At 40.0% G+C, this 26503-nt stretch overlaps 1 protein-coding gene across 3 annotated transcripts in view; it reads left to right on the forward strand.

Annotated features, from left to right (window-relative positions):
- The window catches only part of DYNC1I1 (dynein cytoplasmic 1 intermediate chain 1), a 189191-nt gene that overhangs the window by 31230 nt on the left and 131458 nt on the right, over nucleotides 1-26503 (forward strand). For all 3 annotated transcript variants that reach the window (XM_034061953.1, XM_034061959.1, XM_034061957.1), the window contains 2 exons: nucleotides 8066-8125; nucleotides 12066-12181. In XM_034061953.1, the coding sequence (XP_033917844.1) occupies nucleotides 8066-8125; nucleotides 12066-12181 (176 nt within the window). The remainder of the gene's footprint in view (nucleotides 1-8065; nucleotides 8126-12065; nucleotides 12182-26503) is intronic.

A 26503-nucleotide genomic window follows, 5' to 3' on the forward strand; every position in this document is an offset into this window, starting at 1 on the left:
ACTGGATTTTAGCACTGAAGCAAAAATGAAAATTTACTGAAATCTATCAACTTCTTCATCAGCTGAATAATACAAGACCTAAAAATTGTAGGTTCCAGCCTTCATGTTAGCTCCTCTGAAAGGGTATGGATTGCCTTTTCTAGATTTGACTAATAAATGTGACTGTCTTTTACGCAGTTTTATCCAAAGCTTTCCTTTATATGCGTGTCCATCAACTCTGGATCAAAGTGTCCTAACGTGAGTACTGTGATTCCTTTAAAGCATCTGCAGGAGATGTTAATATGTAAAGACTTTTCCTGCCAAGTTCTTGCTTTACATTTGTGTTCATCTGAGTTCTATTTTGTTGCATAGACTTACTCTTTGTATAAAAACCAAGATGAAAATACTGTTTTAAAAAAGAATTTTCAGGGTTTGCTACAAGAACAAAGAACTTGTGCCTTTCCCCCTCTTGAATGTGTTTTTTATTACTGCAGTTTCATAATGGCAGTTCATGCTATCCAGCACTTACAGTAAATCTGTGTCAGTTCATGGGCTGAGGAGAAGCTTCTAACTATTTGACCTTCATTCCTCTCAGATCCAGCCTGCTGCTCACAGTGACCTGTGGTAAACCAGCATAAATTTGCAGACTAAGATTTCTGTAGCTATAGTATATACATTGAGAGAATGACGAGGCTCATTACTTTGTCGTGAGACTATATTCTATAACGTAGACCTGAGTCAAAAGACAGACTTTAAATATACCAAATAAGTTCAGCAAACTGGATGGATTTCACTGCTGATTTAATTTGTGGGATTCTGTGAAGTGTAAGTCAACAAGGTATATTGGTCCTGTGCTATGTCTTTACAATTAAAGGCATTCCAGAATTGCTCATTCTGATTTAAAAGTCAGGTGGATTTTGAAAACCATTAAATACATTCGGCAGCATAGCCTTGATTTTAATTTTGAAATACACATGCGGTTTAAATATTATTTGTCCATGGCTTTTTATAAATATACCTTTTAAAAAAGGGGGGAATTTTAAACTCATGCCCTTCTGAGAAAGGCTGTTATGGTTGCCAGGCAGCTGAAAGATAGTGCTCTGCTCTCAGGGAGGTCATAGTTGCTCTTTTTGTTGGTGAAGACTGAAAGTCAGAGGTGTCAGCCTGCTTGGAAGTGTAAATGCAAAACCCAAGTATCTGTCTGTGCTCCAAAGTGGTACCAAACTCCATGTTCACTGAATGTATCATGATATTTTATTTTATGATTAGCACCCCAGCTCTGGACACAGAGCATACTGCTCTAAAGCATAAGTGAGTGTCTTGGTGAGAGGCACAAATCCTCCCTAGCTGCTGATAGCCATCTTGCTTATAATGTGCTTCAGAAAACAAGTAGCACAAGGAGGGTATTTTCTTTTTGCCAATCCTTTCAAAGTGGAACAGATCTGCAGAGCAGAGCACAGATGGCAGCAGAATAGTGGCTTAAATGCAAAACATCAATTGAGGCAAGTGGTACTTTTCCATCTCTGAGTAGTAGACTTGAATCTTCTTTTCTTGATGTATTTTGTTTTGAGAACACACTTCAATACTACAACAGATATCAGAAAGTTAAAATTATAGTGGATAAAATTAAGATTGTGAAAGTCTAGAAGGAAATGAATAAAACCAAGCAGCTCTTCTATACACGTCTATTTTAAACATGGGAAGTAATTTCTCACCAACAGTTTCTTAGTTCAGATATTTTCATTAATCAAGAGGAAAGTGGGAGCTTTGGAGAAACTGACACAACAAAATTGCTAGAACTCCTGCCCAAAATTTTGTCATTTAAAAATGATGCAGCCGTAAATTAATTGTGGCAATATTTAGACATTAAAAATAATAATAAAAAAGACTGACTAGTTACATGATGGATTATATATTGAAATTGTAAATAATACTGGATTGCAATTCAATGACAATACTTGGTGACAGTATTTGATATCATATTGAAAAAGGCATTCAAACACATCTTAAGCATTGTATTCTACTGATGATTTTAAAATGTGAAGGGTCACAGTTCTTAATGTAAGCAGCTCTCCATCTTTGGAAATTGTAATCCAAGCCTGCATTTTAAGCATGGGGCTCCTCCTTGCATTGAAGTCAAAACCAAGAATCCTGTTATTCTTCATAATATTGGGCTTTTTTGTTAGCTCTTTTTTTCCTAATTCACATATTTTGCTAGTTTCATTTGAAGTTACAAGAAAAGAAAACAAGAAGCAGACTGAAGCTGGCAGGTTCTCAAGTCCCTCTCCTGTCAATGCAGATAGGCCCTTGGCTCTCCATCAGGTGCTAGCAGGGAGATGACAGGGGGAGCACAGACTCACACAACCAGGAGTGGCTGAGGTGGGAAGGCACCTCTGGAGATCATCTCATCAATCTCCCCTGTGCAGGGTCACCTAGAGCAGGTTGCTGAGACTGTTTCCAGTTGGATTTTGAGGATGGAGACTCCATGAACTCCCCAATCAACCTGCTCCAGTGTTTGATTACCCTCACAGTAAAGATGTTTCTTCCTATGTTTAAGTGGAATTTCCTTTTCTCAGTTTGTGTCCATTGCCTCTTGTCCTGTTACTGGGCATCAGCAAGAAGAGTCTTCTTTATTCACCCTCCCAAGTCACCCACCCAAATTACTTAGGCTATCCACCCCAAATTCTTTGTGGACAACCTTCTCACAGCTGGAGTTTAAGTTGGATGCTCAGAACTGTTGCGTGAAACAATCTCCTATCTGTCTGTTTGTATGCAGAGAGCCCTTGGTGACCTGTTTCACCGTTGGACAATTGATTTAAGTGTTTGAAGACAGTATAAATACCCACTGCAAAGTCAGGACCCCCTGCTATCACAGATGGGGAAAATGAGACTAGTCACATTGGCATAATCTTAGAAGCATTACTCTGGTAAGCAAGGTGCTTTGAGACTTAATAATATGCTGTGGGTGAGTCCATATGCCCTGGGTGAGATACTCCTTCATTTCCGGTCTCTCTCTTTCTAGTAATGACATTCTGTGCCCTGCTTAATGGGATTGGCCTTCGATCTCTGAAAACCTCAGTGTAGTTTAATCTGTGGAGTCATGACACACTCCTTCACTGTAATTTAGGGTTAGAAAGGCATAGAAGTGGCATATTTTCCACACTAAGGGTCAGTTTAGGACACTGCTGCAATGGAAGATTCTGAGTTTGGGACCCATCAGGTGTAATGGTGTTTCATCTGGGACATATGCGGATATCTCAGCTCAGAAGTACCTCAAGACTCAGTACACTGTCAGTGTTGTTTTCTGCTGGTCTGAAAACCACAACAGCACCTGGTGACAGGAGGTGCCAGAATGTCGTGTCTGCTTCCCTCCAGTTCTGCTTGAAGGTGTGATTTGCAATGTTGCAAAGACATTTCTACCCTGCAAGAGGCCCTTGGGAAAGCAGGGTTGGCTTTTATTGCTGTGAGTAGCCTTTTCCAAAAGTGTGGATTTCCAGGCCTGAATGCTTTGACCTGAGAAGGGAGAGTGGGAGGAGAAAAGAAGTCATGCAGAACACATGTGCTGCAGCATCAGCAACAGATGAGGGAGTATTTGATTTTAGCTTCAAAAAGGCAAAGTCAGAATTAAGCTGCCAACATGTCGCACACTGGTTGAACGAAAAGTGTTGGACTGGGGCACTTATCAGACCCAAGTTGTACTGCAGTCTGAACATGATTCTAGATATTAAATATCTTTTTATGATGGTGACTTAATAAGTATATGTATTGGCACTGATGCCGTATGTGTTTCATGTACTGTCATTGAGGCCAGACCCAAAGTTGCTTAAATCAGCTGAGAAGTTCTCATGGATTCCAGATGGTTTTAGATGTCAGGCTCCATGGTTCATTAATACATTCTGAGGTTAGGAACATTACAAAAGAGTTCAAGTATTTTATTTTAATTTTAGTTTATTTATTTTAGTCTTTTCCACATTTTTAATCTACATAATTGACATTGTGCAATCAGAATAAAATCTTCTGGAAGTGAGGTTCCACAGGCCATCGTAACAGATGGCACAGTGCCTGGTTTTCCATGGTAATAATAATACAGAAAAGGGAATACTTCTTTTCAGATTCCTTTCACCTCCAGCCTCAAATTTTGCAATGGCCTCTGTCCTCTTAAAACTGTGTTCTGAATATCTCCCTAATGCTTTGGGCAGGAATTCAGAACAGAAAAATCTAACAAGTTGCTTTACCATCCAATGCTTTAATAAATGTATGACATCTGGGTCTCTTTTTCCCATGGGTTTCTTTCTGTATGTTATTCCCCTACTGACTGGGGGAAAAAGATGCATTGTGTCATAAATTAGCTGGTACTTCTTCAGTGCTAAGCGCTGAAACAGCACCAGCATTAATACTGTCCTAAATACCTTGTCTACTTAATGCATGATCTAGAAGCCCTCATTCCATTCATGCTGCCTTAGAACAATCTGTTATTCGATAATAGCTACAGCTTTTTATCGTACAGTCAGCCAAGGGCAGACACTGTGCACCAAATGTGTAAAAGGAAGATTGATAGCAGGGCTATTGTTTGGCACTATGTGGGAGACTGATAGAGCAACCAGCTTTGAAACAAAGTCGGGTAGTTCTGATTAAAGCATTGTCTGTGCTGTGCGGGTGGTGGGAACAGGCTGATCAGTTCAGTCCTGCCTGTGCTGCTCACACTCAGTGGGTTTCCAGGGTCCCTTTCAATGCCATATGCACTCACTTTCCCCACTGGAGGAGGCTCGGCTCACATGGTCTCTGGGAGAGTTGTGGAATACTGTAAAGTGCAAGGGAACAATACTTTTCCTGGCTTGGTCTAATGCTCATCTCTTTTGCCTGGAAAAAATATTAAGGTAAAATATTTTGTATCTCTTCTATATAGATCTGTTCCAAAATCCACTGAATCCATTCAGAGGGACTGTCAGCTCGTGCTTTCTGAAAGGGCCCAGAGTGGGAGCATGTATGCCTAATCACTGACTTACCAGTCAAACAGTTCTCCTATGCCAAGCTCTTGTCTTCAGGGTCTGTAATGTTATTCCATCTGCCCCTGTCTTTGAGTGACTCGAAGTCCCAAAGCTAATTTCAGTTTTCTTTTATGAAGAAGAAAGGAAAAAGAGGAGCAGTTCTTCCTGAAGAACTCTGGAGAAAGAACTCCTGCAGTAGATCTGAAAAAGATCAGCACCACAGTTTCATTGAGATCTGATGGCATTTCACAATCCCCACTGAGAACTGTCCACAGGAGAGCAAGCATAACTGTGGTGTTCATCCAGATGATCAAGGAACATCATCAACTATGTCTACTCATCACAGATTACATTTGATTTCCGAGTCTGGATGACAGCACAGGCTAGTCAACATCATCTTTTGGTTGCTAATCCTCAAAGAATCTGTTTCTTTTCCAGTGTTATTGCCATGGAAACTGGCTAAACTGCAGGTCCAGATTACACCTTTGCTCTTCACTCACTTTCATTTTGATCTGCAGACCCTCTTCAGGTGTCAGGTAGAGGCAAAGAGCAAATCAATATTGCTCCTTGAAACATATAGTCACTGTGCTATCTAGCCTCCTATATGTAAGTGTAGACACTTGAGTTTTGTGTCTCCTAGGGCAAGAGACTTGAAACCTGAAGATCTGCTACCTGCAACCTCATTTTCTGTGATGACATTGCTTAGCCAACCTTGAGAGGGCAACACTGCAGGTTGCTTCCTTATGTATTTTTCAAGGCTTTGCAAGTTGTAACACAATGATGAGGAGAGAACAATTAATACCTGGAGCACAAATGCAGGAAATATTTTTGCAGTTGCACTAAAACTGTTGAAAACAGGAGTCATGGAGGATTGCTATTAAAATGTATGGTCTGCATATAACAAATGATGGCCCCCTAACCATAGGTTCTATATTGTGGGAATTCTCAAATTTTTTTGGGGGGGATTTGAGTGCTATCTTGAGTGTGTGAGATCTCCAAATTTATTTTGTTTAGGCATTCAGCTGGGTGAATGTGCCCTCTCCTGTAACCTGGTCTGGGTTCTTTGAGGTGGAATGTAAGGGCTGTACCTCTTTAGAGACGTGTTGCAAGCTCTTGTTTTAATCAGATGATGAGTTCTTTCTGGCAGAACAGTATTTATACCTTGGGAGATTCTGTAGGTTTGAAAGTGGATAAGAAATTAGTTCTGTATGTTTTCTTTTAAGTGTTTGGGTAACCTGGATATGTATGTATAAGTAGCCCCTATGTGGCTATAAGATTAGGAACCAGCATTTATATATTAAGTCCTAATATATGCTGCTGACCTTGGTGATATTTACAAGAGTAATTTTCACACAGGTAGCATTTTTATTGGAGTACCTATAATGCATTAGTCACTGATGCCTTTGCTTTGCATCAGGCATTCAGATCCTTATGTCCACTTTCCACTATACTTGAGCTACAGTCAAGTTACAAGTTAAAAATCTGTTCTTTATTACTGTGTTGTGCTGTCTCTGACCCTTTCTGGAGAGTCCTTTCTGTATCACTGTAAAGTCTTTCATGCCAATACACATCGCTATGGATCATAAAAAGCTGAGGGGAATAAGTGCCCTTACACTGCATGGGAAAGCACCTTCGAATTACAATCCTTTGTTACTTTTGTACGTACATGGTGTTGGGATTGATTCTCTTTCACTCTGACACAACAAAGTGCAGCACATGCCCTTGTCTGTTACTCCAGAGAGTGAGTTAACACTGGTAATAGAATGGGTGAGTTTACTAAGTGTAAGAGGTAGCATAATTAGATGGCTTTAAGATATCTATTTCTACCATAATTTAATAACTTGCTAGTTTATATGAGTGATTCATTGGCAGAGGTTTCTATTGTTGCAGACAAGCTTGTGTAAATTGAGTATGACTGGTTACATGGCTGTTTTTGGCTGAGCCTGATAATATTGTGTTCTCTGTATCCTCAAAATTTGTATTCAGAAGAAATAAGGGGCATTTTTAATTCTGAGGACTATCAGCATGTCTGCATGACTTGCTGGCTTTAGTGCAGGAGTGTTTTCCTTTGCTTTGGCCTCTGATAGTGAGAGCTATGCATAATCTAGTGTTCATACTACTGGAAAAGGTGCTCAGGAGCCAAACTTGTGTTCCTGATGCTGTCACAGACTCTGGCGGTTTTCTGGCGTAGGAGATGTGGCTTCTCAAGGAAGTTAAAGTAAAATTGAGAGCCAAGGAATGAGTGGGCACTTTTGGAAACGTTGGCCTCAATATGTCAGTATGTGTATTTCTAAACTAAGGGATTTGTAAGTATTTTACAGGACTCCAGCAAGGCTCTGTGAGTGTTTTGCAAAGTGTTTCAGAGATGATAGCATGGCAAGTTGCACTGCAATGCAAGGAACATCTTCACTTCAGAATACATCTAAGGAGCACTCATGCATTTGGTGACAGTCCCATATGACAGCAGTCTATTATTAAAAAGCTCCATCAATCTGGTTTCCCCAGATGTATCGTTCCTGTCTTCCCCAAAAATTTTACCTGGAGGAAAAGAAGAAAAATTTGTTTGTCCCAGATGCACCCAGAACATGTCAATCTTGTGTCAGTGTGCCATTTGCTGGCATACGCACTATGTGATGTTCGTGCCCAGAGCACTGTTTACAGGATGGCTTACTGTGCAAAGGGCTAGGCTCTTCAGTGGAGTTCATGGCCATTACACCTTATCATAGATACGATTATAATAAATTGTGCCTGCAGATTTTACAGAATATTGTGAATATGTTAACCATAGTTACAGAGTTAGAAATCGTTCTGAAAAAAAGGAAAAAAAAAAAAAGTTGCATTAACCAATATTTGAAAGGAAACACAGTTTCTTCCTTTTTTTTTTTACCAATAAGCTGTAATTTTAATGTTGCTTGCTCTGTCAAAGTTTGACATACAGACCTTGTTTAACATACTGCAGCTGCCCCTTGCACTTGGAGGTGGAACGTACTAGGTAGAGCATGTAACTAATAAGATGGGGTTTTGTTCATCCTTTCAGTTAATTCTGTGTGTTCTTTTTTCCCCTTCCCTTTGTGCTGCACGGCTGATTACCACCCTAGGACCTTGCAATGGGACACAGACCCCTCAGTGCTGCAGCTCCAGTCTGACTCTGAACTTGGGTATATGTCAGCTCTTTTTGTTACTCATTTATTATTTCTTTGCAATAATTATGTTGAAAATGCTTCTCAGTTGAGCTGGTTTTATGTGATTTTCATTTGCTTTGTTGGTTCAAAAAGACCATAATTTAAGTGTCCTTTTTTTTAGTTTAATCAATAAGAAGCTTCAGCAAAAGCCATCTTTGTGGGAAAAAAACCCAACTATTTAAAGAAGCTTGTGAAAAGCTGCTCTTTCTGTTGCCTGAAACACAATACAAATAACTATTTCATTACAGATGAAATGTTATTATTGTGGCACTTATGTGCATGTGCACTTACATTGGCCTCGCTTGTACCTGTTGATTCAGTTTTCTCTCTGAATCATTTGCAAGCTACTTTTTCCCCTCCTTCCTGTCTTCCATAGTTACGCTGTTTCCACATCTAGTAGTGATTTCCTCCCTTCTCCATATAAGCTGTATATGTACTTATAACTGTGCACTTAAATATAATCATACTCCAACAGTAATTGCCATCTTAATTGAGTTCAGTCTAATAAAGCATCTTTTAAAATTGTACTAGAGATATATTAATATTTTCTAGTTTAGGATGGAACTCTTCTACCCCAGACATCTGAAAAAAAATAGCTAAATAACTTATAAATGCCTACCTGTAGAGATATTTAAACTGTTCCCTAAAAGGGATAGGTGGAAGTCCCTCACATTCTTCAGAACTTCAGTCATAGGCAAAACCAAATCTCCATGCTGAAGATGTTACCTATGAGCTTATGAGCTTGCCTGCCTGAGTCTGCAGGCAAGGTTCTTATGCTCTTACTGGCTCGTGAAATTCATTCACCATTCTATAAGAAAAACAACAATTTCCCGTTAACTCCTAATTGCGGGTGCTCCCAGATGCACCAAGGGGTGTTAGGGTTATTCACCATGAAATATCAGAGGGAGTGGAAAGTATCCAGAGAGCTTTCTAAACAGGGTTTCTTCACAACCAGAACTTTTAGAAGTGTTTGTAATTTTCACCTGAGTGTGCCTTCAAATAGATAAAACTTCTAGAACTTTACCTGGACCACACCAAAATGATAGAGTTTTTTTGAGCTGTTTTAATATACAGAAATACTTTAGAAATCTCAGCTGCCCTTTCCCAGTAGTTTGAATTAAAATATGAGCACTCCCAGGAGCAAGTTCCTTTATTTGGTTTGCAGCAAGATAGCCCTCTGTTTAGCCACAAGATTTCAATCATTTATGAGCAGTCAGTGCAAAGACAGCAAAGCAGTGTGCCAAGGAGTAAATCCCCAGGTATACTCTGTAATAGAATTCCCACTCCTTTTGAAAGAAAACTGTCTTCAAAAGCAAGGCAGAACTAGAGAGAGGACCAGACTTTCCTCTGATGTCATGAGACTAGATTAAAAAAAAGATACCAATGCAAAAGAAATCCTGCAGTCAACAATTAAATTATGTGTGTAGCAAAGCAATTCTAGCTGATATGTCTTTCTTAGGGCACTTACAGACAGAGGAATCAATTTTAATGTGTGGACTTCAGTTACAGTCCTACTGACGTCCCATAGGCAGCTTTGAAAGGAATCCTTCAAAGCTTACATGCTCTCCAAGATGAATATTCAGCAAACTGTAAATTACAAGAATTATGAGCACCTCAGATGAAAAATGGGGATGGAAAAGCCATAGATAGTTTAGTGCTGCCCTAAAAAGAACTAGAGACTGGAACATTACGGTCCATATTTGGTAGAGTCCAGATAGGATGCTCCAGTCATACCTGAGTGTTTGGGACAAAGGGCTAGGCCAACTTTTAGTTACACAAGAACTATTACAGGTTCCTTAACAGGGACAAAAAAATAGCTAAGAGACCACATTCCTTCAGATGAAGAAAGTTCTCCCTGTCTTCATAAGTAATTAACCAGGATATGGGTGACACCAGGCATTTGTACAGGCACCAGCAATTCCTGAATAAGAAATGTTTTAGGAGATGTATTTTCAGCACAGCACTCTGGGATATATCTCACTTCTTGGTTAGCAGTCTACAAAGAGGTTAACCCAACTAGCAGTTAAATCCAGCTGTCTATTAGGATTGATGTTCCACATCCTCAGGCAGTTGAGGAGATATGGAGTGACCTCATGTGAAACTGCTGCTAGAATTAGGTGAGGCTCTAATTAGGCCCAGATTAAACATATAATTAATTAGAGATTATACTTAACCAAGACCACGATCAAGAAGCTCTTTCAATGCAGAAGGCTTAAGAATCTCAGTAAGTGGAGTCAGTAGCAGGGACCTAGTTACATAGGAAAGTCTAACTGAACAAGTGGGCCACAAGCGATTGCACATCTGGTGCTGAAGGAGGGAAAAGCATGTGAGATTTTGCTGGGGTGAGATATTTATCAAAGCTTGAATTTACATAAACCTTCAGTTAAAGTAGCTACAGAAATGTAGTGCTACTAAGAATTCTGTTAGGTGAAATATAATACAAGCTATAGAAGCTTTTCTGTCCCAGGTGAGGGCGTAGAGATTTTCTTTCTGTAGGATTTTCAGGCAGTAATAGCTTTTCTTCATTCCAACAAAGTCACAGATGTTTAAAAGAGTCTGAGAAGACTCAGAATTGTGACAACTATTTCTGTTTCTATGTGTTACAGTTGACTTATACTGATTACCTGCTGAATCTAATTGAATTCATCTTAATAACTCAGCCAGTAAGTTATAACAATATATAGCTGATGTAGCATTAGTGCTGCTGAAGAGTTCAGTAGGTGTCACCCAAGGATAACAATTTCCTTTTGAGACACTCGTTTCCTTTACAGACATCCATCTTAATCTTAACTGAATACCTAAACCATTGTAAATTTATTAGATCAAAACCCCTTTGACCTCTGTTCTTCTGACAATCTGTAAAATACAGCAGATATGGATAATGTGTGTGAATTTTCTACTTTTCCACACTGCTTTCTGTATGACATGGCAGTTCAGAAATGCTGTATCCATGAATTTGTTCCCCATAAATGCAGAATCGTGCTTCCATTGTTGATGCAGGCAACTGGACTTACGTAGTTGATTTGTTTATTGTATGCCTAAGATGTACACATAATAAGATACTCTTTTCTCTGCTGAAAGTTGGCATTTTTTTTCAGTAAAGTACTTGAAAGTAATAATTTGTTTATTCTTTCCTCCCTACAGTCAGTTAATAGTCAGGAAATAAATTTTTTTCCCCACACTGTTGAGTGAACTGTGTATGACTAAAAGTGTTCATGACTGTGTTCAGCTGTCCTTCCTTTTCCTTTAGCCAATCACAGTTAGTTGGCTTTACTGATTCATTTTGTATGGATTATTTAAAGTAAGGGAAGGAGTAGAAGAAGAAGGCTATAGTTGCCCTGTTCCAGTTGTGTCTTGGAGCTTCTCTCCAATCTCTGCATTAGAATTCTACTGATCATAAACCTATACCAATTCCACTACTAATAACTCCTGTGGAATGGAGAATCTCCTTTTTTTTTTAATGGAAATTACCTACCTTGCCAATTAAAGGCTCTATTACTGCTCTCAGGTGAATATCTGACAGTCCTAATCCAGTTTACACTCACTGAGCCCTTTCTGCTATTGTATATTTCAGACTGATGACTAACTCTTTTGAGCAGGCAGAACATTGTAGTAATGATGGTACGAAGCAGATTTTTGTTGTTACAAGGGGCACAAGCAGGTCATTTCTCTCCCATTTACGATCACTCTCTGCAGCATGATCAGATGAGTTCAGTAACTCTGTTATGGCTAGTGGTTCCCAGGTTAATTTTATTCACTGCAATTAGGTACTTCTCATGCATAGTGCATTGTGTTTCATCTTAGCAAGCATTGAGGTAGTTTTTGTAACCTAGTTCATAAAAGTAAACAGTCTTGTTCCTGCTGCTGGTTTACATTTAACGTGACTAACCTTTTGATGTCATGTATTCCATCTTAGACGCAGACTGCACAAACTAGGGGTGTCAAAGATTACCCAGGTTGATTTCTTACCTCGGGAGGTGGTATCATACTCCAAGGAGACACAGACACCTCTTGCCACACATCAATCTGAAGGTAAGATTTATTACTATTTTTTTCAAAATAATTTTTTGTAAAAAATAACTATTCAAGTAAGAGTTAAAGAATGTAAGAAAAATAATAGTAAATTATAATATAGCTACTTATCACATATTTTCTGCAAGACAGGTTTTGTTTATGTGATTAATGGCTGTTCTAGTGAGAATAATTATAATAATGACTTTAAATTCAGGTGGAACCAAACTACTTCTACCTTACAATGGGTTGTGCTTAGATAAGAGTTTAATGAGAACATATTTTCAAATAAATCATTATGAATATAATTAAAACAGTGCTTTATTCCAATGTTCTTGCTTTCCCAAGGAAGTTATTTTCTGTGTTTCGTAAATAGGCAGTGATGGAAAGTGTAATTGTGTCTTACTCCAGTAGGTGAGTCTTAGAAGTTACATTTTAGATCTATGTGCTGAAAAAGGAGGCTTAACTACTTCGATGTGGATGGTCTTGCTTTCTGTCTGCTGACAGATACATTATCTGTACTCATGGAGCTATTTATTAGTTGTTTGGCTTTCCTGTTGACAGGTAAATACGTGAAGTAGTTAATAGGGGAGTGCTGTTCTATCTTTTCCCTAGACTACACACTTGCCAGTGTTGTACTGCAGAACACTGATTGCAGGTCTGTTGAAACCATTTAAACTTAATGTAAAGCTGTTTATTAGCTTGATGTAATTTACACACTATTACAAAACAAGTAGCAGAAGTAAAATTGAAGGCTGTCTTGACAGCAATTTTTGCTGTTAACAACAAAAAGAAAGTTTACCAATTAGGTGCTTTCATGCAGCAGATATTGTAGAACTTCACCAGGCTCCATACAGAACAAGAATTAAGTAGGTTGAAAAAGGTGTGCAACTAAATCTTTCTAAATATAAGTTGCTGTCAGGGAGGATACAGTGATAAACATAGGCTGCTTTTTTTCAGCAACTAGGTTTCCAGGTCTGTCTTCAAGAAACCGCAAATGAAAACTGCTGAGTTAGATACTCAGATTCTACTGTCCCAGACCACAAGTTTACCCTAGTCATCTGTTGTCTCACATAGTATCTGCAAGCATAGGCAACCTTGTTGCTTGAATGCTGCTTCTTGAGCAGCATGTCCTGGCAGCTTTGCCTTCTTGGAGGGAGGTGCTGCCTTAGAAGCCTCCCTAGTTCGATCCATTTCATCTTTGCTCATCTATCTGAGGGCTGCTGAATCCTCAAAAATATGTGAGATTTCCCTTGAGGTGTTGATTTCCTGGGTAAAGACCAGTAGGTGCTCAACCCTTTGGCAGTATCATGGAGTCATCATTAGATTAGATGGAGAGGATGCCCATCCTCCCTGACAAAGGGCCTTTATCCAGTACAAAACCCCATGGATATGGGGATTTGAAGATGGCTTTGATGTGTTTACCTCATTCGGGCCCTCAACTGCAGCACGTATGTGAACAGGCCAACCTCTCCAGCAATATCACCTGATCAGTTCCCTCAAATGTGTGGGGGAGAGAAAATTTAACTTATATTTCCTTTCCAATTTGTTGCTGGGGAATAACATTAACTTGGACATGAATATGGCCCTGTATTGATAAAGGAGAGTCAGAAAAACTTGGTTAATTCATCAGAGTAGTATTTAATTGAAACTCTCTAGGGGATAAATAAACTTGATGATTTTTGTCTCCCAGGTCTGATGGAGATGAATTGTCAGGTTTCCAATCTCCTATACCTCTTTATGAATGCTGAGCCCTTCACACTGTCACTCTGAACATGAACGGTGAACAGAGGGGAATTCCTCGGTAGAACAGGTTTGAAGAGAAGTCTCTATGCTGTTCCTATGCATTCACGTGATAAAATATAGCCATTATCTGTTCAAAATAAATTGTTCAGCCATTACTATGGGTATGTGACCGGTTATTCAGATACTGAAACCCTGCAGTTTGAGAAAACAAGAAAAAGAAACCCCTATTTTCCTCAGATGAGTCTGAGCTTTCAAAATTCAGTCTTTGCTGCATGCCTTGGACACTGGAAATATCAAAATGCAGAAGTTTAGGATGAGACTGTCACATGCTTGCTTCTGGTTTGGAAGACAACTAATAAAGGGATACAGCACTGTCTGGAAAGGTCTTTCCTGTACAATTAGGCCCCTAAAAGAGGACTTGGAGTCCCTTCAAAGTTCTGCAACCTTTTTGAAATGTCAGTATCAGTTTTTCTGCACATTGGTTCTCTAGAAAGAAAGACACTCTGAGATGTCTTAGACCTACTGGTGTTCTGGAGCTCAGTGGATATAGGCCTTTGTGGAAATGGTTATTCCGCACCAAAACTCATAAAACCAGTAAAGGAAAGTTTCACTGTGGCAAGTGCAATGTGGTGCCAGAGAGCTAGGTGCTATGGGCACTGGAGTCTCAGCTTGTCAGCTTCTAATTTTAGGAGAAATAACGTGGCATTATTCTTCACTGTATACAAACAGATTAACTCCTTTTTTTCAGAACAGGTAATTCACTTTATTTCAGAGGAACAATGACATGTCATTTCCCCCACCAGCTCTATTATTTAGGGAGATGTGTATATGCATCATTCAACCCTTTGATCACAAGTACCTAATTCTTTTGCTTTATTTAGGTCACAGTAAGCTTCAGCCTTTTCTTTCTTCTAGGATGACTGCAAAACACCCAGATCTTGGCTCTGGAGCCTGAGAAAATAATAAAAGCTAATTACTTTTCCCCTTCTCCTTCTATAATTGAATTTGAATTTAGGTATTCATAGGCATTGAGAGACGTTTCACTTGTGCTGCTTTTTCCATTCTGGAGTTGATTAAGATCTAGATTATGCCAAGTGTTTTCTGAGAGGCCTGTGGGACACATTCCTTCACAGTACAGAGACTCTCACATTGCCCCATGTAGCCTTCGATTGTCGGACCCTCCAAAGCACTGCACAAAGGCCCTTTGCTGAATGACACCTAGGAGAAAGCAGCAACAGAAAAGCCATGGCCTGACATCTGCCCAGAATGAATCCTTCACTGCCATACACCAGTGGAAGGAGATCTGTATGTCTACCTGCAAGCTACCTTTTCAGATAGGAAAACAGTTTGCACATTCAAGCTCTGTTGGGTGCCTGCCTCAGCTCCAGCTTACTGTTCTCCTGCTTGCTAATGGGCCAGGAGGTAGAATCTCAGTGAGGAAAACGTCACACTGCTCCTGCACTGGGAAGGGGGATAATCCTCTTATCTGTCTCCCCCCAAAACACAGGGGCAGTAAGAAGATGAGGGTCTGTGAGCTCTCTGGCTTTGCTGGCCATTCTCAGGAATGTTGTTATTCCTCTTTCACGAAGTACAAACTACTTCTTCATTGGTAAAATGAGATGGTTTCACTTTTCTGTCTTGCCAGACTGTCACTGTGAATAGGTTGTTCTGAAATGCATTTCTGAAAATGTGGATCCCATATACAGGGGGAAGATTTTACTTTCTAGAACAAGGGAGATCCTCTGTACTTCACCTGTTTATCACCTTCAACAGATGGTTGTTCATATGGGGGAAATAAATGCGTTAGCATACTCACCCCCTGAGCAGGATAACCTCATCCTACCTCACAACTGTTTGCCCAATTCTGGCAGAGAATGCAATTCAGGACCATGCTCCATCTGTTTCTTTGCTGTATTTAAACACTGAGGATGTTTGGGCTATTAGGGGAAGAGGGAAAAATAAGATTTTTACTCCGTTTGGAAGTTGACATGAATGGAGTGGCAAAACAGAGGTGAAACTCAAAAACAGAGGTGAAACACCGAAAGAGGTGAAACTCCAGGGGCTGGGTTGGGTTCTGCATTTCTCTGACTGTAATTCTCTGAACTGAGGTTCCTCAAAGCTAACCTTTTTTAAAGCACAGATGGAGGAGAGGGGAATTCTGCACACAGTCTGAGACTCATGAAACTAAAACACATGTGTTTAGGAATCTCTGTGTGATACCAAGTGCAAGTGTCTACTGCAGGGTGAACCAAGACTTCCTCTAGGTGCCACTGACTGCACTGAGTAGTTCTTCACTGACTAGCTTGACAGCAGAGCACTTCATGTAGGCATATTAATGTAGGTTTCTCATTATCGAGTAGTCTGCGTATGACTGAAAGTGTCATACACTGGTTCTGTGTGAAGGCTCTGTCCTACTCTTGAGTTTTGATAGTCGGATGAGGAGTTTCCTGTGACTAGGACTGACAAGCCCCGGTGTTATGAAAACAAGTCAAGCTTCTGGAAGTTCCATGATAAAATCCATAGACAAAGTTATTTTTATGTTTCACTATTAGGGGCTGAGATTTTCAGGTTTAATCATTGTGGAGCTCGGATTCTGTTTATCCTGTCAGATAATGTGCAACAAACCTCTAGCATGGCAAATTCTGCACCAGGCCTGTTGTGCCTTCCCATTTCTGACTGTAGTGCAGCCCTAGCTTTGTGAGTGCATGCTGTACTTAAAAAAATCCAGTCTCAGAATTAAGCAAAATCATACTTGAGCTTTCCCATGCCCAATCTGTCTAGGGCTCATGGATCAGAAGCTGGGGGTTAAGTTAAAGAGCTTACTTTGGCTTTTCTGTTCCGGAGAATCTTAGAGCTCACCTCCCTTTGAGGAGGAGAAGACAAGCCTTGAACCCTTTATTTAATGGGAAATGCAGATGCACATTTGTGCATCACCATGCATGCAACACATGTGTCAGGATACATGAAAGTATGTGTGATAGAAACGTATTGGACATAACGTGGGGGAGGGGGGAAGCAGAGGCCTTCTTCTGTAAACAAATGGTAGTGTTGGAAAGCAGAGCAGAACTGGGATAGAAATCACTGCTAAACAGAGGGGACAACCTAAAGATGAATCAGTGTTGAAGCAAAAGTTCTGGTTTTAAACAGACATAGCCTTAGTACTAATGGACACTAATTTTGTGAGAAATGTGCTCTATTTGTCTATTCTAGGCAGTACCCTGCATCTGTGTTTTTTGTTTCTACAAAAATCTAGTTTCCCTTTTCTTCTCTAATCTCAGTCCATCAGAGTCATACTGTGGATCTCAATAGCTGGCATAAACATCCTAATTCAAGACTGCTTTGTTTGGTTAAATCAACAAAGCTTATTTTGTACTGTTGTACCAGACCGTGCAAGATTGGATGAGACTAGAACGAAGCGGAGCAAAGATTTGAGGCATTGCACTGGAAAACAGTCTTTCAATAATTCCATTTTATGCCTGTCACAACTGCATCCCTTTTCTAAATAACAGGATTTCAAAGGTGGAATATTTATTTCATTTAAATCAGTAATAAAAATCTTTCACAGGCATTCAGGCTGCGCTCTCTGCTGGTGAAACGATGAACCGACGCGTCGTTCTTAAGGGGTGATGGAGGAGAGGGAGGGAAGAAGGGAGGCTGGTGTTACCTGCGAAAAACACTCGCCTTATGTTTTCTCCTGAGGCAAGAATTGTATGACTAGAAAGCTCTATTAATGTAAGTGCTGGGAGAGGAGCCCTAGAAAGCTATTATCTAGAAATATGTGTATATTAAAAAAAAAGTAAATAAAGCCTTAAAAATTCAGTTATAGGCATTGTAACAAAAATCCAGGGGAGTAAGACACTAGTGAAATCAACTGCAGTCTTTTGCTCTTGCCAGTCCTTCCCTGAAGTACAATGTGTAAAGTACAGTTTGCTACAATACATATTCTCCAGGACAGCCACATCAGGCAGGTACCAGTTGTAGTGGGTCTGTGTTCCACTCCTAGCAAGCTACAGACATTAGGTGTATGCCACTAAAGGCTTTCATCACCAACTAGCTCATGATAATTTTATGTAGTAGAGAATTACGATAAGGGCTTGGCTTTGGAAAATGTTTTTCTGTGTTGTGTGGTTTTTTTTTTTGTGCAGAATAATATATTTGACACTGACAAAGTTTCTTGTGGGAGGAAGAATGAAGAGGGTGTACCCTGTGGTCATGCAGTTTGGTGTTTGAGGGCAGGGGGAGAAATCAGATGTCTCATCTCCTGACATATGTAGCACATATAGGCTAAAATAGGATTTCTGTCAGTCCCACTCCATTTCTAAAAGGTGGTCGGTTACATCCATACTTCATTGGTGTATTTGTCAGTGATCATTGCTGCAGTATTTGCTCCTATTTCCTGTCTCTCCTTCCAGGTCCTCTCTAAAGATTTATGGAGAAGGGTTTTTCTTATACTCAAGATGTTTTTCAGGTAGTTTTCATCAGAGAACCCTCTCAGTATTAAACTGTTTTGAACATGCAGATGTGAGAATTTATTATGCATCAATAGTTCTCTGGGAGTTATCTACTAAGAACTGATTTGTCAGAGAGAAGATTGGCTCTGGTCACACACAGTAGGAGGTCTGAGGAAGGAAAACTCCTTAGGGATCTTAGACTTTGTCCCTGATCACTTCATTACACAGGGACAGAGTAATCTGGCTCTTTGCAGCTCCTTCACAATCCTAACAAAATCCTGGGAAGGTCTTCTGAAAACCAGTCAAACATGCATGGGAGCTTCCTGCTCCAGAGGGGCCCAGGCCTTCTGCAGATCCTAGTTCTCTTGCATGTGGTACCTCTGCATTAAATGCAAGCCCAAGAAACGCATCTAATAATCCTTTACAAGGGTTGAAGTAGAACAACAGACTTGTCACAAATGTGCTTGCACCTTCTCTAAACCATTCAGGCTCCAGAAAATGAGGAACAAATCTGAACGCTTAACTGCCTTCTCAGTGAAACAGGGAACCACTTTTTAGGCTGTGGCTGCCTCTGAGAGGGCTGTTGTGCAGCTGTCATTCTGTGCATGGAAGGAATACTGCTTCAAAGCCTCCACAGACACCATGGAGAAGGACCATGCTCTACCACACTGATGGTCCTTGCTCTGCTTTTAACAAGCGGATCCCATCCTCCACCCAAGAGGTGGGAGGCTGCTGAATCCTAGAATAAACAAAACCTGTTGTAGTCAGCTCCCTTATGAAGAACTCAACCTGCTCCTTTAGTTCCAGTGGGAAATATGTAATTGAATGATCATGGTACATCTGGCGTCGCTTGGTGGAAAACAAGAACTCTGATATTAGCAGCCTTGACCTCAAACTCATGTAACTAGCCACAAGTCATCTTACAGTGCCTTTGGCCCATCCTTGTGTCCTGACATCTAAAACTAGCAGTGATCCATGAATCCAGAAAGAACACTGTAATACCTGTATGCAAATTGAATCCTTTGTTTCCTGGAAATGAAAACCATACTAGCCATGTTTTACACATGAACAACTGCCATAGTGAGCTGATTTGTTGTGTTCCCCTCAAGTAACCAAATAGTTCTGAACTAATTTGCGAATATATGACTGTCAGCATGTTACAACTGAGCTTTAATATGAGAACAGAAGGAAACTCCCACTAATGAATGATGATTTCTGCAGTCAACAGTCAGTGAAAAGACAGTGGCCAATTTTTCTCTATTTTTATAGTTTATGGTTCTCACTTTACATATAATTTCAGTTATATTTGAATATACTTTAAATTAACAAAGTGTTGTGCATATTACAGTGCTCAGATTAGAAGTCATAGATATGAAAAATATAAAAAGGGGGAAAGTTGGGTTAACAGTGCTTCCAAGAGAACAATGAAGACACAGGTTTGTTTTTTCTTCAGAAACAAAGCATGCTTTTTCCTACCATCCCTGTAATTCCTCCTTTAGCCTTATGGATGATGCCTATTTAGTATATACAAGAAAACTAATACTATTGCGTGGTTAGTAACCATTGGCAAACTCTGGCTTTGTAACATGGACCAATCTCCCCTGGAATTAAAGCCAAGATTAACAAAAATGTATATTGCAGAAGTAATAGTTATTATTCTTCAGCGCTCTAATAAGCACTTAATCTTTCTAATCCTGTAAGTAGATACAAAATCAGGGCTGAAATAGACACAGGCCATAATGTGGAAAGCCCTTCATTAGCAGTGTTAAAAAGACGTACAGAAAAGAAACCACTGTTGTGTTACTTCACACTTCTCAATTTGTTTCTTGGCACTTGTGACTCAAAGGAAGGAAAAAGATTCACATGCCAAAATCCCCTCCTCTGTTTTAACCCATGCTCCTAATGTACTGAGTCCAAAATAATGCAGCTGAAAATTCTCCTGTTCATCACCTCTACCCCCAGTTCTATAGCTGAGCCACAGTTTCAGAAGCTGGCCAATTGTGCCCCTCTATAGCCTCCTTTATTGGCTCATTTCCACAGGAGAGGCCACCTGCCTTGGCTAGAGTGTCAGCTGCTTACCCTCAGACTAACTGGAGAGGGAGCCAAGAGCCTGTGTTGGGTAGAATGGGGAGGGTTTGCCATACCCCTCGTTGTTACCCTCCATAAAGATTAATGGGGATGCACCCCAAACTGGGTCTTTGTTCACCAGGTGGATCTTCACAGCCTGGCCCAAGGACCTGGTCGGAGCCTTCCAAAGGCAACCCTGGTCCCCACTTCTCCCTCCCAAGAGCTGCTTCCAAGGTTGTGTAGCGCCATGCTGTAGGTATTGCAATGATGAATCGGAGGTCTCGTATGGACTACTTGAGAATCCCTCATTTGAAATCAGTAGTAGCTGGATCCTTTCCAGGGAATCCTTTTGCTTGCTCACACATGAAGAGTTACTATGAAAACTGAAGAAAGGATCTGGATGAAGAAATTTTTAATGAAAGGGATATGTCAGTGAAGTAAGTGTCTCAGTGTGGATTCCTACTGGCCACTATTAATACAAGATGGAATTCTCTTTTGCTGCAATACAATAGCCTGTCTCCACAAATAATGTCACTTTTCAACCAGACCCTGGCTGCCACTTGCACATCTATTTTATTCTAAATAAACTTAGCATAAATTCACTCTGAGCCACAATTGACTTAGATGTATGTTGTAGCCCTAAGCCTCCAAAACAGTGCATGCTCTCCCTGCAAGTTGATATCCTACTTAAAGCCCACAGGAAGGGACAATATAATCATTATTTTTCTAAAATGTGTTACACTCAAACCATGAAGTTTCACACTTACTGTGAGTCTGTAATTGCACGTTGTTGCTCTGGATACTCTTTTTGGTTTTCCCCCTTGCCCCACTTGCCTTGTAAAGTTTGCGACATCAGAACTCAAAATGGGTCCAGCTCCTCTAAGTTTGGCACAAGCAGATCCCTGCACTTATGAATAGCCTCACTGGTCTCAGTAGTAGCTGCTGGGTTTTGAAGACTCTCTCAGATCTCACTCCTTGATTTGGAGACGAACTTTTCCTAAAGGTCTGGCCCCGACTGCAGAAATGAGTTTTTGTAATTTTAGCCCTTAATCATGGTTGGTTTATATTTTATTTTGTCATCTCCACCAAACGTTCAGGTCTTACTCTCCCTCTCCTAGGCACCAGTTACTCAGCAGCAACATGCTCATCTGCTGTGAAACGGAAAGCACTGAAGATTTTGCCTGTGACTGCGTGAAGAACTCTCCATGCACTGGTACTGCCTCACACATAATGTGCAGGTTGAAAACACAGCTCAGGCCAGCCTTTCAGAATGGAGTCTCAAAATTGCCTTGGCCCATTGTCTTCATATATGGAAGCTGGGGGACATATACATTGTAGTGGATTGATGCTGGTTGCCCAGCCAGCTGCTCTCTCACTCCCCTTTCATGACCAACATGGGGGAGGAAATAAGATGATAAAGCTCATGAGTTGAAATAAGGACAGAAGATCACTTACCAGTTACCATCACAGGCAAAACAGATTTGGCTTAGGCAAAATTAATTTTGGAGGAGATGCATTGCTGAGGATGCTGAGAAGTGGTAGATGCTTGCCAGACCAGAGGCAGGAGTTCAGCTCTTGTCAGTCCATCTACACAGGCTATGTGTTTCTGCTGGTGATCCCAGAGAATGATCTATGATACCTGTGCCAAATAGTATGGATTGGGCCATCTCACCTCCAATGTTAAAACCTCAGAATCTCTTGGAGTAGTCAGTTGTACCCATATTGCTTTTTGTCACCTTTATAGTGTACTGTGGTAGATACCCCATCATGTTATGTGATGATACAGCACAAACTTGTATGCATTTCACAGACTTCTTACTGTGAGTGTGAGATGTGTTAGGATTCACTTAGAGGGATGTTGAGACCAAGAAAGCTGAACCCAACACAGCCTTATGAGGGAGGATATGGACCCTAGCCCAGACTGTTCTTCAGTCTGTGACCAATGGAACTACTTGATTTGGCCCATATGTGAACTGGGCATGATACAACATGCCAACAGTTTGGACTGATGAGGAATAAGGATCGCTTCTTGTCTGCATTTTACTTTTTTGCTAGATTGGGTAATGCAGAAGGCTTGAATTCAGGGCTGTGGATTTCCAAATAGGAGTAGATTTCCTAGGCACTGAAGTCTTTGGGCACATTTTAAGGATGAAAGAGTTGCTGTTTAGGTTAAGATACAATAGATTTACGTCAGCCTCAGTAGTGCTGATGCATGGAAAGATGTCCAGTGAGCAAAGTGAGCACCCATTTTCAGGAAGGCCTTGAATAGGATTAAGGTTGAGTGTGCAGGCATGAGTGCACTAACTGTATCCTTGGGAGACATCTGTTCTGCAATTCTTAGGTTGTAACATTATGGAGGCAGAGAGTGAACAAGAGATAAATCTGGTCTCCCTTTTCTCTTTTTGTTTCTAGCTTATGGACTGAACTGTGTTGAAAAGTTGTTCATATATTTATATAGTTATTTAAGTGTTTACCTATAGGTATAGCTATAGATACAATGTTCAGATGATGTATTATCTGTATTATATCTATAGGTGTACAGAAACTTGTAGATATATTTATGAAACTGACCACTACAAGACTTCACCACCTAGCAAGTGATATCCTTGGGGACAGAGCAATGGAGTGAATGTCAGCAGTCTTATCTTTGTTATAACCTGTATGTGTAAGAGCAAATCACAGTTACAGTCACCACAGAGACATAGATGTATCTCTTCATTCACCCATAGGGGAGACCACTAGCAGTTTAAACATGAACTGAGTGAACTCACAGCAGCAAAACTTACTAGGGTATTTTAGTTGTCACAGAGGTACCTGATTTGGCAACATGACTCAAACTAGTATCCAAGCTGACTAGTTACATCTTTATTGAGATACTTCAATATTTGGTGTAATCATATGCAACAGCTCTACCTTGAGGGGCCTGGTCTATTTGTGTTTCTATGGTCAAAAGAGCAAGACAGGCCTTTCAAGAAGGCAATTTAGCCTACCTATTATATTTGTCATAACACTGAATTCTCTTCTATTTGTGCTTTTCTCCATTGCCTGCAGGACGTGGCAAATACATTTAAATTCTAAGCTTCATTTTTAGATGATTGAGGTTAGATAATTTCATTCCCACTGGTTTGTGATGGGAATATGGGCAGATGTGTTCTGCAGTGTTTTTCTGTCAACCCATGAAAAAGTTCTGGGACTATTCTTACTGCTATTTCTTCATCTCCTTCATCTCTTAGCTAGTTTTCTTTGAAGTTGCTTGTTGTGCCTGTGTGAAAGCAAAGTGAAAAAGCAGTCATGTTATTTTCCTCTTAAACATGTAATTGAGCACAGCACTTCTACAGCTGATATTTAAAGGCAATGAGACAGATTAAAACCAGAAAAATTACTTTGCTGTTTCGTTTCTTCAATTAAATAGTGTTTTTATACTAGTCAGAATACTTGGTTTTGTAGACTCAATACTACACTTTATGTGTTAACATTGATTTTGATCTACCAAATTAATTTTTGTATTGTATAGCCGTTCAAATGCATGTTTCTGTCACCTTTTGCTCAAGATATATGCCTTACAGTAAAAGTAGAACTACAGCCCATTGAATTCTTACCCCAAAAAGCACTGAGCATCAAGTGGATACAGATCTAAATCTAAAATTTATAGCACCCTGACTATGAAATGGACAAACTCATAAGTCTGCTGAGGTGGAGGATTATTCACTCATGTCTGCTCTTTCCCCACTTTCAACCCTATCATGCAGGTTGTGGGACTGTTCATTTGACCTGTGATATTTCTTGTGTCAGAACGTCTTGAAGAATTATGAAAAATGAATACTCAACCCTTTTGTGTTAGCTATGCAGTGAGTGTGTTTTCAGATCTAATTACTGAATTAGTTAGTGCTAGTTTACAATTATCCTTAATAAGTCTGGATTAGGAATGGTTAGTAAAAGTAACTTTTCTGTTTCACATTTCATCAGCTTGAGATAATTTAGTAACAAAGGTTCATGTTGCAATCAGGGAAAGGACTCCTACTGACTAAAGTGGGACCTGGACCAGGACCAAAATTAAGTGCTTGCCATGAGTCTAAATAGCTGACATTGTCACTGATTCATCATGTGAAGCTCTTCAGTACATTGCAGAATCATTTTATTTGGATTTGATTAAACATAAAAGTATTTTGCAAGGCCTTCCAGCTTTGAAAAACAAAGTCATTTACATAAGAGCTCAGCAACCACATAGCTATCCTCTTTTACCCTGTTAGTAGGTTTAATCCTGCAAACATTTATGCATGTGCTCATGATTAGTCCCCTAGCATATTTGATTGTCTGACATCAGGCATGTATGTATTTGCAGGAGGAGGTCTAGTGCTGTAACAGTCATTTGTTGAATCCTGCTTTGCTGGTAGACTGCAAGCTCTGAAGGACAGTGTAATTGTATATTGTACTTATTAGTCTGGGATATAGAAGATATATTGCAAAGAAATGCTCATAATGAAAAATGGTTTTGTATATCGTAGAATCATAGAATAGTTTGAGTGGGAAGGTACCTCTAAAGGACATCCAGTCCAACCCCCCTGCAATGAGCAGGGCCATTTTCCATTAGGTCAGGTTGCTCAGTGCCCTGTACAACCTGACCTTGAATGTTTCCGAGGATGGGGCATCCACAACTTCTCTGGACAACCTGTTTCAGTGTTTCACCTCACTGTAAAAAATTTCTTCCTCATGTCCAGTCTGAATCTCTCCTCTTCTAGTTTAAAACCATTACTACTTCTTCTGTTGCAGCAGGCCTTACTAAACATATGTATGTATAACATATATAGGCATGTTTTAAAGGGAAAATATGCTTCTCTCCTGTATTCCAGGTTGATTCACTTTGTCAACTGCTAAAAATGTGCCTTTTATTATTAACACCTTTTATCAATCCAATGAGCAATAGAAACAGCAACTCTGCTCCAAGACCGGCCACATCTTGCAATAATTTATAAATGCCCCATATTAAAAATAATTCACTTACTCAGACTTTTTCAGAATGTCCCAGGGTAAGCAAATGCTTTTGTATTATTATTAGTTTTGACAAACCTGATTGTATGCTGGCTGTTGTTAAAGGGTTCTATCTGCCTCCAAACACAGTGAGAGACAAAGAATTTTTAATGAATTTAATTAAAACTTTATGTGGTTTATGGTGTTCACCTCCAGCTGGTGTGCCATTCTTCTCTGGTGAATGAAGTTTCCTCTAACGCATAATGATGTGTTTTATATGAGGGATGTTTGAAACCCCTTCCTAGTAGCCCTGAGGTAGTTTCCATGGTATGACACAGTGGTGAAGTATTTAAAAGCAGGTCTCTTAAACTTAAGTAAGTGAATTATGTATATGGTTAAATGCACATACATGAATGCATAGATATGAATCCTAAAACAAGTTTGAGAATCTTTTTTTTTTTTATTTTCCCAGAAAGAGTCCTGGTGGGCTGGCTTTTATAGCCTATGGTGCTGAGCGTTTGTCTGTGCAAATAGCACATTGACGTGAAAGGGTCTTGTTATCTGACTGCTTATATTGGCAGTAGGAAGTTGAATATCTGGTCTTCTTTGGTTAACACAGTGAAAATTGACATCTGTACCAGGCATAATGTCCTGATATTGATGGGCACTCCTAGTTCTGCTGTAATAAAAAGGAACAATAACATGGAGATAGTGCTGTTAGCAAATGCTTCAGTGCATTGTATGAGACACACTGAGACACTGCAACAAGCTGGGTCATTCCTATGTCTGGTTAGAGCTAGTTCAGTTCCAGTCTTCTGAGTCTCTTGTGCTGGTGTGGCTTTCATGCAGGGTCTCTAAAAATGGCAATGACCCATTTTCCTTTCCTGCAAGCTCTGTTCAGTCAGTATTTCTTCTGTGGAGAAACAAGGTCATGCTCAAAGAGGTAAGTCCTTGATTGGTTTTAAGCACTTGCTTTTCAAACTCTTGAGTCTGGGTGTGGCCAAGCTGGAATACAGAGCTGGCTTTTTGCGGTTCTTTGGATGCTGAGATCTCAGTTGTGCAAGAATCTTGAGCATGTTCCTCAGGGAAGGAATGAATGAAGCAAGATGTC

The sequence above is a fragment of the Melopsittacus undulatus genome, chromosome 1, assembly GCF_012275295.1.
Source record: "Melopsittacus undulatus isolate bMelUnd1 chromosome 1, bMelUnd1.mat.Z, whole genome shotgun sequence".
NCBI lineage: Eukaryota > Metazoa > Chordata > Aves > Psittaciformes > Psittaculidae > Melopsittacus > Melopsittacus undulatus.